Source organism: Callithrix jacchus, chromosome 21, assembly GCF_049354715.1.
Source record: "Callithrix jacchus isolate 240 chromosome 21, calJac240_pri, whole genome shotgun sequence".
NCBI lineage: Eukaryota > Metazoa > Chordata > Mammalia > Primates > Cebidae > Callithrix > Callithrix jacchus.
Genome location: NC_133522.1, coordinates 43,449,271 through 43,461,316, shown reverse-complemented (window position 1 = coordinate 43,461,316; position 12,046 = coordinate 43,449,271). Strand labels below are relative to the sequence as shown.

Genomic DNA, 12,046 nt, shown 5'->3' with positions numbered 1-12,046 from the left:
GAGTAGAAAGGAATACAGGCATGCAACATCACACCCAGCTATATATTTTTTTTAAGATGGAGTCTTGCACTATTGCCCAGGCTGAAGTGCACTGGTGCAATTTCAGCTCACTGCAACCTCTGACTGCTGGGTACAAGTTATTCTCCTGCCTCGGCCTCCCAAATAGCTGGGACTACAGGCAGACTTTTTAGTCAAGACAGGTTTTCACCACGTTGGTCAGACTGGTCTTGAACTTTCGACCTCAAATGGTCTGCCCACCTCGGCCTCCCAAAGAGCTGGGATTACTGCCATGAGCCACTACACCCGGCCCCACGCCTGGCTAATTTAGAAATCTTTTTGTGGAGATGGAGTTTTACCATGTTGCCTGTGCTGGTTTCAAACTCTGGGTCAAGCAATCCTCTCCTACTTCAACCTCCCAAAGTGCTGCGATTACAGGCGTTGAGTTACGGCGCCCAGCCCAGTTTTCAGAGAATGTTAAATAACCACTAAAAACCAAAAATCCCAGAGGCCTAACAGAGTATGGACCTAGTAAGTATTCTTTCTTAAAGTACAGACTCATTCACTCAAACTGAGTGTGCCTATTACATGCTAGGAACCATGATCAGTGGTAGAATACAATAAGCAAAACAAAAACCCCTGCCAAAAAGTTTTTTATGTTATAGTGGGAAGAGAGCAACAATAAATATTTTTAATTTTTTTTTAGACGGAGTCTGGCTCTGTCTCCCAGGCTGGAGTCCAGTGGCGCGATCTTGGCTCACTGCAATCTCAGCCTCCTGGGTTCAAGCAATTCTCCTGCCTCAGCATCCCAAGTAACCGGGACTACAGGCACATGACACCATCCTGGGCTAATTTTTCTATTTTTAGTAGAGATGGGGTTTCAGCTTGTTGGCCAAGCTGGTCTCAAACTCCTAACCTCAAGTGATCTGCCTGCCTTGGCCTCCCAATGTGCTCAGATTACAGGTGTGAGCCACCATAGCCGGCGGTATCAATAAATACTTAAATACATGATGTCAGATGCTGACTAAGAACTATGGGATGGGGATAAGGGGGACTGCAACCATAAGTGGGGTATATGGTTTCACTGAGAGGCTGTCATCAGAGCAAACACTAACATCAGCAAGGGAAGGAACCAAGTGCTATCTCAGAAGACAGCATTTTAGGCACAGGAAAGAAGAAATGCAAAGGGCCTATGGCTGGCATTTGCCAGGGACCACAGAGTGAGGGGAGAAGGAGAGACCAGGTGTTGGTGAAAGAATTGGCATCAGAGGGAGTAAGAACTTGTGAGCTACTCAAAGGACCTCGGCTTTTACAATGAGTATCATGGGAAACCATTGAGGTTTTTTAATATTGTTTAAGCCCAAGAAAGATACTAATTTACACAGTAAGATTTATACTAAGACAAAAACAAACTATGGCAGTTACTATCAAAGGGCAGCTCACCAGCTGAAGTTGAAATGAATTAAAAGGAGCTGGGAGCAGTGGCTCATGCCTGTAATCTCAGCACTTTGGGAGGCTGAAGCGGGTGGACCACTTGAGATCAGGAGTTCGAAACCAGCCTGGCCAACATGGTGAACCATCATCTCTAGTAAAAATACAAAAATTAGCCGGGCATGGTGGTGCTTGCCTGTAATTCCAGCTACTCAGGAGGCTGAGGTACGAGAATTGTCTGAACCTGGGCAGCTGAGGTTGCAATGAGCCAAGATCAAGCCACTGTACTTCAGCCTGGACAACTGAGCAAGACTCTGTCTCCCCCCCCCCCCCCCCCGCCAAAAAAAAAAAAAAAAGAATTAAAAGGAAGGACGGAAGAGAAGTTTCTGACACCACATATTAACAGCTGCATCATCTGGCACAAGTCCTTAATGTCTTTGGCCTTTCTCTTCTCATTTATAAATAAATAGACTGATCAAGATCTGCAATGGTCAATTTTTGTTTTAAAAACAAACACCCCACAGGTGAATAGTTTAAGAACAATGAAAGCCCAATTTATCTGACTGCAGAGAAGTGTGACCTGTCCCTGTCCACCCCCTCACTGCCTCTGACCTTCAAAAATCTCCCAGAACCAGACTACAAACTGCACACAGTCTCCATAGCCCTACTATTCCATCATCTAGTTTACTCTAAATTATTCAGACTCAGTATCCATCAATCCTACTGATCATTACCTCTTCAACTCCAAATTACAATCTAAAAATTTAGAGTGATGTTTCTATCACTCTTCAGGATGGCCTTCATTTCTTTATCATCATTTTTAAGCTTTCTGTTATTGTATTTAAAACCTGTAAAATTTATGCCAAAATACTTAACATTTTCTAATGAACTGTTCTCCTTCATGAGCAGATTAAAATATCCTACATTTCCTATCTCATAATTCTAAACTTAGTATATGACCACTGACAAATATGAAAAAACAGGTATATTCAAAACTGACCTCACACTTCATCTCTGCCTAAAAACAACTTTTACATTGTCATCGATGAAAGACAAAAAGGAATTATGAAAACAGAATTCGTAAAGCAATGCATCATTTACCTCATTGGCACCACTGAACAGAGGTTCTCCAGTGTGCATTTCAACCAAAATACACCCGAGGGACCACATGTCAATGGCAAGGTCATAAGGCATTCCCAGTAGCACCTCTGGAGACCGGTAAAAGCGACTCTGAATATACTGGTATATCTGAAATACATTTCAAAATAGTATTACTTCAATTGCTTAAAACTGTGGTGAGCACTGGATTTAAAACATTAATCTGATATTAACAGAAAAGAAGTGGCTAGCTCCTGAATTAGGGTTCCATTGACTAATTTCAACATTAGATAGACTATGAATATGGCTTAAAGAACTAAACATTTGGAGGGATTGGTTAATTTAACTGTGAAATGCATAAAAATTCAAGTCCTTTTGTTTAGTCTAATCCTAACTGGTCATCATGATAGTTATTAAAACAATTATGCCTCACCAGAAAAAAGCACTATTGAAAGTAATTTATTTCCCTAAGAATTATTCTTTCCTGCAATGGCCGGCACTTGGCTTACCACTAACTTAACAACTAGACTGTATTTAAATTAACCTAAACAATGTATTTGTCAGCGTTAAAAGTCAAGTAACTTTAATATGATGTAATTTAAAAATCAGACATTTGTACTCTGCTGTCTCGCAGATAAATTCCAGAGACAATGCCACATAAAGATTCAAGTAACAGCTGTCTCTGATCAATAGCTTCCTCTCTCTCCACCTCCATCCAAGACTTCTTAGAGAAAGACAATCCTGAAATGGACTATTTTCAATGAAGTAATGCAAGGACGTCTTCAGAGACCAATTTGTTTCACTTATCAAAAGGGAGAAAGAAATAAAATCCTCCTAATGAAATTTCCTAACTTATACCCTAACCATGCAGCCAGAAAGCTCATGAAGTTTTCTGTGGCTCCCACTGAAACCTCCAGCCAAGTCATCAAGAACAATCTCAGGCCTACACAGGCAGGTCAATCAACCTTTAGGAACTGTAAGAAGAAAGTCTAACTTAAAGAACTGGGAAGAGGTACTACACTTCTGAGTTTTTTATAAGCCAATAACCATTGCTATTCCCTAGGCCCAAAGACTCACCACCACTCCTGAGACTTGTATTTCACAGCTTATGCCAAAAACTCTGTCACATCCCTATCTAACTTGTTTAAAGCAGTTAGATTCCAAAACACACTGGCCCTACCACCTTCTGATTCTAATCCAGTAGATCCACAGGTGGGGCCACTGCATGCCTATTTTAGACATAACTTCCCATGTGATTCCAATGAATCTGAATAGTTGAAAATTTATTATAGGGATAACTGGCTCATTTTGACTAGACAGAAATAATAATGTTTAATATTAGGACAAAATATACAATTTGGCTTAAATAGGGGGAAAATGCCCCAACTCTAAAATCTATTCAAATTACTCGCAAGATGGGCATTTTTCATTCACAATATACGCTATCCCATATTAACTACAAGCATCTCTTGATTTTTTGAAGGCATCTAAAACTGCAAACTTTGCTTCCTACTCCAATTTTTAAAAATTACTTCAACAGTCAATAGCATCACCACCATAAGAGAAGCTGCAGAAAGTAACAAAAAGACAGTCCTACTGGCTAAACAGATTAAATTAATGTTACAGTTAAAACTTGGACAAAAGTAGGACAGTACAGAAAATTTCAATAATTTGGAAAAATAAGAAACAGAAAAGTCACTATAAAAAATTAACATCTGTATGTTAGTTGGGTTTTCCTTTAAAACAAAAGAAATATAGTTTCAACACTTTCAAGCAAAAGGAACAGTGTTAAAAATCAGTAAAATATTATCAAATGATGGTAGCAATCCCTTTAAAGAGGAGACACCTGTAACTTCTATTTGATATATGAAACAATACTGTTAGAGTAGTTTTCATACTGCTGTTAAGAATGATAGGAAAAACTGCTTTCCTAAATCAGCTAAACATACTATCATCGCTACGAATACATCTGTTTCTAGCAGTCTAAAAAAAATCACTTTAGATGTGGTAGAATTTATGTAAATTTTTAATAGTGGAGAAAATAAGACAAATTTATTTATCAAAACAAGTCTATCAACTAAATTTTCTGTGCTTTAGTAGCATGACTAATCAAAATTACCTGCATTTTTCTGAACCATCAGTTTTTGAGGAAAAAGATTTATCTTGATAAATCTTTAGAGAAATATTTTACAGCAAGGATTCAATGTTCCAGTACTGAAAAGTCCCAAAACTTACACTAAAACCTTTACTTGGGAAAGTTACAAATCCCCTAATATTTAATCATTCCATGTCCTATTCTCTTCCCTTCATCTTTTAGCATACATATTTTAAATACATAATTATTTTAAATATACCTATTTCAAAAAAAATCAATGTCTTTTGAGTCAAAGTATTGCTATTTGCATTTTAAAAGGTATTTCTCCAAAACAGGTATCAACATAATTAACTGCTACATTTTAAAGATAAATAACCATCCTGTAATTGTCTCTAAATGGTATACACCTCATTAACATTTCAAATATCTATTAGGTAGGAGCAAAAATAATTTCGGTTTTTTCCATTTAAAAAGTAATGCCATTAAAAGTAATGGCACAAACCACAATTACTTTTGCACCAACCTAATACCTACACTGTTCTACTTACTTCTATTTAATTCACAGGTTCTGAAATAATACTTACCCTCTGCCCCAATTGACAAGAACTGCCAAAGTCAACGATCTTGATTGCACTGCGTTTGGGGTTACAAAGAAGGATATTTTCAGGTTTTAGGTCACAGTGAATGATACTAAGTTCTGGAGTCGCAAGGAAAAGCAGTGCAGTGCACATCTGCTGCGCAAACTTTCGTGTTAGATTCAAAGAGACCCCTCGGAAATTGGTGTTTCTCAACAAATCATAGAGGTTGTAGGACAGCATTTCAAAAACTAAACAGAGATGGTTTCGAAACATAAAGTGGCGTTTCAAATGCACTGAAAGAGAAAAGAGTTTCATTTTAAATTATATATACCAATAAAATGAGAGTAACATACACACGGACTCTCAAATGACCTAGAGCATTAGCACAACGTCAAATGCAGAGTCAAACGTTAAAGTCTGGAGATCAGCATTTTGCAGTAATAGCAGTTTTGAATCAGTTAAGAATATCTAAGTTGCTCTTCTGCTGAATTAAACAGATACAGTGTCTGTCAGTAAGTGAGATACAGGGTAAGTACTACCAAAATGCCTTGTTTCTTTAAAAAGTCAGATCTGAAAACACAAGTAGCAAACGAACAAACAGTAGTAAGACTATTTCAGCAATTTTATCTTCATTTATAAAAGAAAGTACTTTTTCCTTCCTGAGAGTCCTACCTCACAGCTTCCTATGTCTAAACTCCACCTACTCAGATCTCTGATTTGTGACAATGCTGTACTTGGCAGCCCTCTGTGTAGGCTTTGAAATTTATCTGTGCTGCAGAACTTTAGATTTCACTAGTAATTTTGTCACAATTTTTGATGATAGCTTTTTTGTTACCCTTTAGGTAAATACAACAAATGTTTGAAAATCATGCTTTAGTAAAAGTATTGGAGTGCTTAACTGTGTTCATCAAATTGGTAAATGAGAACTCTTGGGTGAGACTGAAGGTTTGAAAAACTTCAAAATAAATCTCAACAACAAGAAGAGATGATAAGAAGGCTTGTGAGTGGTGAAACAGCATAGAATACATAGATCGCTATCACTGTTGACCTCTAAAAAGGCTGAATACTCACTAAATTGCTTCAAACATTGTGCTTTAAGTATTGACACTGACTTCACATCAGATGAGGTTATTCGATAAAGTGCTGTCCCTGACTGTTAACAGTCTTACATATACCAAACTGAGCACCTGTTACACAACTGCAATGACATAAACACCCATCCTGTCAAGGTTACTTTCATTTTGTCTTTTAGTATTACAAAATGAGAGGTTTCGCTACAGATCTATCTAGAATAAACTGAAAGTAATCAATGTGTGATCACTAACTGTGGATACATTGTGTTTTCCTGGTAGTACTCCTGGGCTTTCTGTCTCAAAGCAGTGAACATCAGTACCGTTTTTAGATCTTTAATGATATAGGTGATCTCAAGTTAGAGTTAATTAACACAATAAAAATAATCACATAGTTATATAAGAGTCTACAGCATAACCTGATACTAAACATAACAAAGCAATCCTTAAACGTCATATAAGATATCTGCTCTTAATCACTTCAGTTCATCGGTTTAAAACTAAAAACATAGTTCCATAATACTTCACAATCATGGTCCACGCATGGTTTTTAATCTCATAGTTAAGCAGTAGCAACAAAGTGAATGCAAAAAGTAACTGCTGTCAGAATTCTAAGGTGATTATAAAAATTCCTTTAAGAAGCTCGGTGATGAGAATGCTCTTCCAATGAGAAAGATCTACTCAGTTTCACTTGACCTCACAGTTCTTTATTCATTTACTCGATATCTACAACGTGCTGAGCACTAAAGACACTGTCAAAGAAAGCTCGAACAAGTGCATTTGTTCAGTCTTTTTGACTGAATTTTGGGGACAATGGAGGGCTGGCAACTTTGTTGTAGACTTAAACTGAATTTTCTTTTAACTAGACTATGGCAGGTACTAGATAATCCAGATGAAATTTGGCTACACAGTAAAGTAGTAGATGTTTTTAAGGTTCAAAGACAAGACAATAAAACTCATCAGAATAAATTACACTCATCGATCACTTTAAAATTAATTCACATCATAAAAATAAATATGACTTTCAGATAATGTTAAGTTTAAAGTATCAATTCAATTGACATGAACTTATCTAATCTAAAGTTCTTTTGTTTTCCAAACAGAATCTCAGTTTCTTGACACTATGCATTCACCATCTTCTAAAATAAGAACTTCAAAACTCATCCAGAGTATCTGTAATGACTAATACAATTAATAAAATGATCATTAATGTCACTTTATTCAAAACAAAATACTAGCATTATACAGAACTGAGTAGCTAACATTTTTTGAGTGCTTAACTATATGCCAGCTATGACTTTTTTAAATAAAGCAGAATTAAAATGTTACAGTATGCTATCAGTATTTTTTCTGCTTCATAAGCAAATACTCAAGAGTGAGTAGAAGCTGAGAGGCATGTTCAGAGATCACTGTGTAAGTCAAGCATCCTTAGAATGTTCTTGATTGTTTCTAAAACCCTTGAATGGAAATGGGTCAGTTATAACTGACAGTGAAAAGCAAAGTTTCATTGAGTGTGATGAGAATGGTTTTAAGATAAAAATGTTATTATTATGAATTACCAGTATCTGTAAAGAAACTAAGAAAGAAGGCCGGGCGCGGTGGCTCGAGCCTGTGGTCCCAGCACTTTGGGAGGCCGAGGCGAGCGGATCACGAGGTCAAGAGATCGGGACCATCCTGGTCAATATGGTGAAACCCCGTCTCTACTAAAAATACAAAAAATTAGCTGGGCATGGTGGTGCATGCCTGTAATCCCAGCTACTCAGGAGGCTGAGGCAGGAGAACTGCCTGAACCCAGGAGGCGGAGGTTGCAGTAAGCCAAGATCGCGCCATTGCACTCCAGCCTGGGTAACAAGAGCGAAACTCCGTCTCAAAAAAACAAAAAAAAAAGAAACTAAGAAAGAAAAATAGTACACAAACTCATTTTATATTTTAACAAAGAGAAATGAACAGTATTTCACAAACAAAATCTAATCTGAACAATCTGAAGCTTGCCCCTTTTAAACACCCATTATTTGTTTCTACCTTTTTGGGGGGACCAAAGAACCACAATGTTTTCTTAAAAGAATCTGCTAAATAAAACTCAATCTTATGTTTGTCAAGTCAAGTCAGCGTTTCTGAACACAGGTGACTATGGCTATGTGCTGATCCTAAGGTCTGTATCTTCGATTGATGGCACCTTATATGAATACTTAACAATTTTTTCCCTAATGCTACATAATATGGTGTCTTAATCACTGACATATTAGATTTGATTAAAGAAGGTATATTAGAAGATGTTTTGTCCATGTATCAAATGGCCCTAGACTTCAGTATTTTCACAAGTCTTCTGTCTCCTGTTTGTGTTTTCAGAAGGAAGACTATGTGAGAATGAAACAAATAGACCTGAGTTAGGCAGTAGTAGCACAGCTTCTGATCCTAGCTGCAGAGCCCTATGACCCTGGATATGCTGCCTTTTATAAAAATCACGTGTAATTTCAGGATTCTACCATCTTCCTGATAGGCTGTTATAACTATTACGGATGATGAAAGAAAAGCATAAGGAATGTGGTGAAAATTCAATAAGCAGTGGCTATTATCTCTTTACTGTAGTCTAAGTCTAACAGCTTCCAATGCTACCAAGCTGATGAAGAGACTGGGGAGGAGCCTGAGATCTTGCTGCAGATGCCCCCAAAATGGTTCCACAACCACTAACAACATAGTAGCTCACAACTAGTTTCTGAACTAGATTATAAATGGTTAAAGTTTCTGGAAAGATGACCCTTTGGATAAACATGCATCATTAAAGCAAACAAACAGCACCGGCAACCTGCAAATGATACACATTATTCTCATTTGTTTCTACATGGTATGCTACCTGGAAGGCACATTTCCCAAGATTTAGACTATTACTACCAGATCAAGTCACTTGTATGAATCTTGCTGTCCAACAGAAAGAAACAAAGTTTTAATCAACCACTTCAAAGGAAAAAAAATATTTTGATAAAAAAGAAGCATTAACTCAACGTTCTGGTCTGGGTTGGGGCATACTGAGCTGTTTACCTATGTAGTATTTCATTTCAGTGTCATGTTTGTTCATGAGCTCAAGAAGTCGCACTTCTATCTGGGCTTGATTCAGAAAAGCCTTCTTGTTCTTTATTATTTTAATGGCAACCCATTCTTGCTCCACACGATCATATGCCTTTACAACCTAAAAGAGAGGAAACATAAATAATTCTCTATTTCATTAATGGCAACAACTTCACAATTTATAAATCACCTTAATTATAACATTTACCTAATTCTCAATTACACATTTTTATAATTATCACTTTTCTGACCTTCCTAATTAGAGGAGAAACTGTATATTTCTATTCAATATGGCCATTCAATATACTGTGTATTACACAGTAACTTTAAATCAATCTTTTAAATTGAATTTCTTTTTGCATTTGTACAATATTTCTAAATATTCACAAAATAATTTTCTTAATAAAATTATTTTCCTCCATCAGAAATAAATTATGAATCTTGACAACTGCTTAGATTTATCTTTCTTACTAATTAACACTATATAACTCATCCAACTATTATTTTAATGAGAAAAACCTGGACCCTAAGAATATGTATGAAATATTTAAAAGTTTATTTCAGAAGGCTTCTGATAACTTTCTAACTTTCAATTAGATTATCATACATAAAAACTTAAGTATATAAAAGAAAAATTAGTTTACACTAAAAAATAAACACAACTTACCAGTAAAGTTCTACAATGTCACAAACACCGTAATTAGGGGATTATGATAGTTGAAAAATGAGAATCACTGCTAAGAAAACCACAGTGCTCCTGAGTACATATCACCATGCACAGCCCTCACTTTAAATTTCACTCATCTAAAATGAGGTTCATACTATTATAAAATAGTTACGTAAATATTACAAAATCAATATACAAGTAAAAGAAAATGATATCTCTTATTAACCAGCGATAACCATAACTAATTAAATAGAAGTTACATTTATAATACCGTAAGTCTGGGGATGGGGAAGGAACTCCAAATGATTCCAAGGAGCAGGATGAAACCATTAGATCAGGAAGAAGATGGAACATATGCTCTCAGAACTACATCAGTCAAGGCTGAGTCTACTTTGAGTGACAGATTCTGAATGGTTCAACTGAAATCAAACTTGGAATAGAAAATGCACTAATCTCCGGTTTCACCCAGTTCTAACAGACACTATTTGTGCTCTTTTATCACAGAGACTACCCTTGAAAACATGTGGCTAAGTGGTTCTAACATGCGTCTGTTTCACTGGATGTACTGACTGCACCAAGAATTACAGTTCAGTGCCCAGATCCTGACGGTCTGCAGAACAAAGGACACTCGTGGGGGCTCGAGCATCTACTGACCTGCCAAACAGTTAAGGGGCTAACTGCCAGTTTTTGACCATGAATTACGAATTCAATAAGGTATATTCTTTTCTTTTATATCAATGCCTAGAGAATTTAACTGGTCTGGAGCCCAGACATCAGTACTTTTTTTTGGTAAGCTCCCCAGGAAAATTTCAATACGCAATCAGGGTTGGTAATTATTGGCTAAGGAAATGGAGAAATCCCTCATTTGACAATAACCCGACACAGCATGTGGGAAAGTCTGACCAAGTCAATACAGAACTGTCCTCCTGGGGAGGCACAGGACCTGAACTTCAACGTGGACACTGCACAGTAGCTCAGCCCAAGAGAGAAAGTCACAGTGTGCCCTGGAAAAAAGGAATTCAGTGTCAAACAGGCCTCCTGTGCTCACCTTTCTGTGGAATGTGAGTATGAGAAAACGAAGGTGAAGGGGAGAAGAAAAATGTAACTAGGAGCATAAAGACTGGGTCATCAGGGGCAAATCAGCTTAAAGAGCAGGCTGTATGGCCACAATCTGCATGGTAGATGTCAGGAAAGTCAGAAAGTAACCCATTAGGCCCAGGGCAGTGGCTCATGCCTGTAATCCCAGCACTTTGGGAGGCTCAGGTAGGTGGATCACCTGAGGTCAGGAGTTTGAGACCAGCTCAGTCAACATGGTGAAATTCCATCTCTACTAAAAATATAAAAATTAGCGAGGCCTGGAGATGGGCACCTATAATCGCAGTTACTCAGGGGACTGAGGCAGGAGAATCACTTGAACCCAGAAGGCAGAGGTTGCAGTGAGCCAAGATCGCACCATTCCACTCCAGCCTGGAGGACAAAAGCAAAATTCTGCCTCAAAAAAAAAAGTGACCTATTAAGTGCAACTGCCCAAATGTTATGAAGTTTTCATGGCAGAGGTGGCAATCTCTAGGTCTAGAACCTTTTTGGGCATCGGGGACCAGTTTTGTGAAAAACAATTTTTTTCACAGCCAGGAGAGGTAGATGGTTTGGGGATGAAATACCTCACTCAGATCACCAGGCATTAGATTTTCACAAGGAGCATGCAACCTAGATGCACTGCATGCACAGTTCACAAAAGGGCTCAAGTTCCTATGAGAATCTAATGCCATTGCTGATCAGGCAGTAATGCTTGCTCACCCACCGCTCACCTCCTGCTGTGTAGCCCAATTGGGGACAAGTATAGGGTGCTCATACCTTTAGTTAAGGACTGGGCCTCACAAATGCCTTTCCTTAAGAAGGTAATAGAAAAGCTGCTTCGGACTGACCAACAGGAATACCTTCATCAAGAGGGACTCCCAACCCAGGTGTGGTGGCTCAGGCCTGTAATCCCAGCAGTGTAGGGGGCTGAGATGGTAGGATTGGTTGAGCCCAGGAGTTCAAGACC

The 12,046-nt window shown here is 37.8% G+C and overlaps 1 protein-coding gene across 4 annotated transcripts in view; it reads right to left on the bottom strand.

The window, feature by feature from the left end:
* DYRK1A (dual specificity tyrosine phosphorylation regulated kinase 1A) overlaps positions 1-12,046 on the bottom strand; it is a 141,550-nt gene that overhangs the window by 19,888 nt on the left and 109,616 nt on the right. For all 4 annotated transcript variants that reach the window (XM_035283101.3, XM_054249044.2, XM_078358642.1 and 1 more), the window contains 3 exons: positions 9,309-9,456; positions 5,206-5,492; positions 2,530-2,676 (listed from right to left, as the gene is read on the bottom strand). In XM_035283101.3, the coding sequence (XP_035138992.1) occupies positions 2,530-2,676; positions 5,206-5,492; positions 9,309-9,456 (582 nt within the window). The remainder of the gene's footprint in view (positions 1-2,529; positions 2,677-5,205; positions 5,493-9,308; positions 9,457-12,046) is intronic.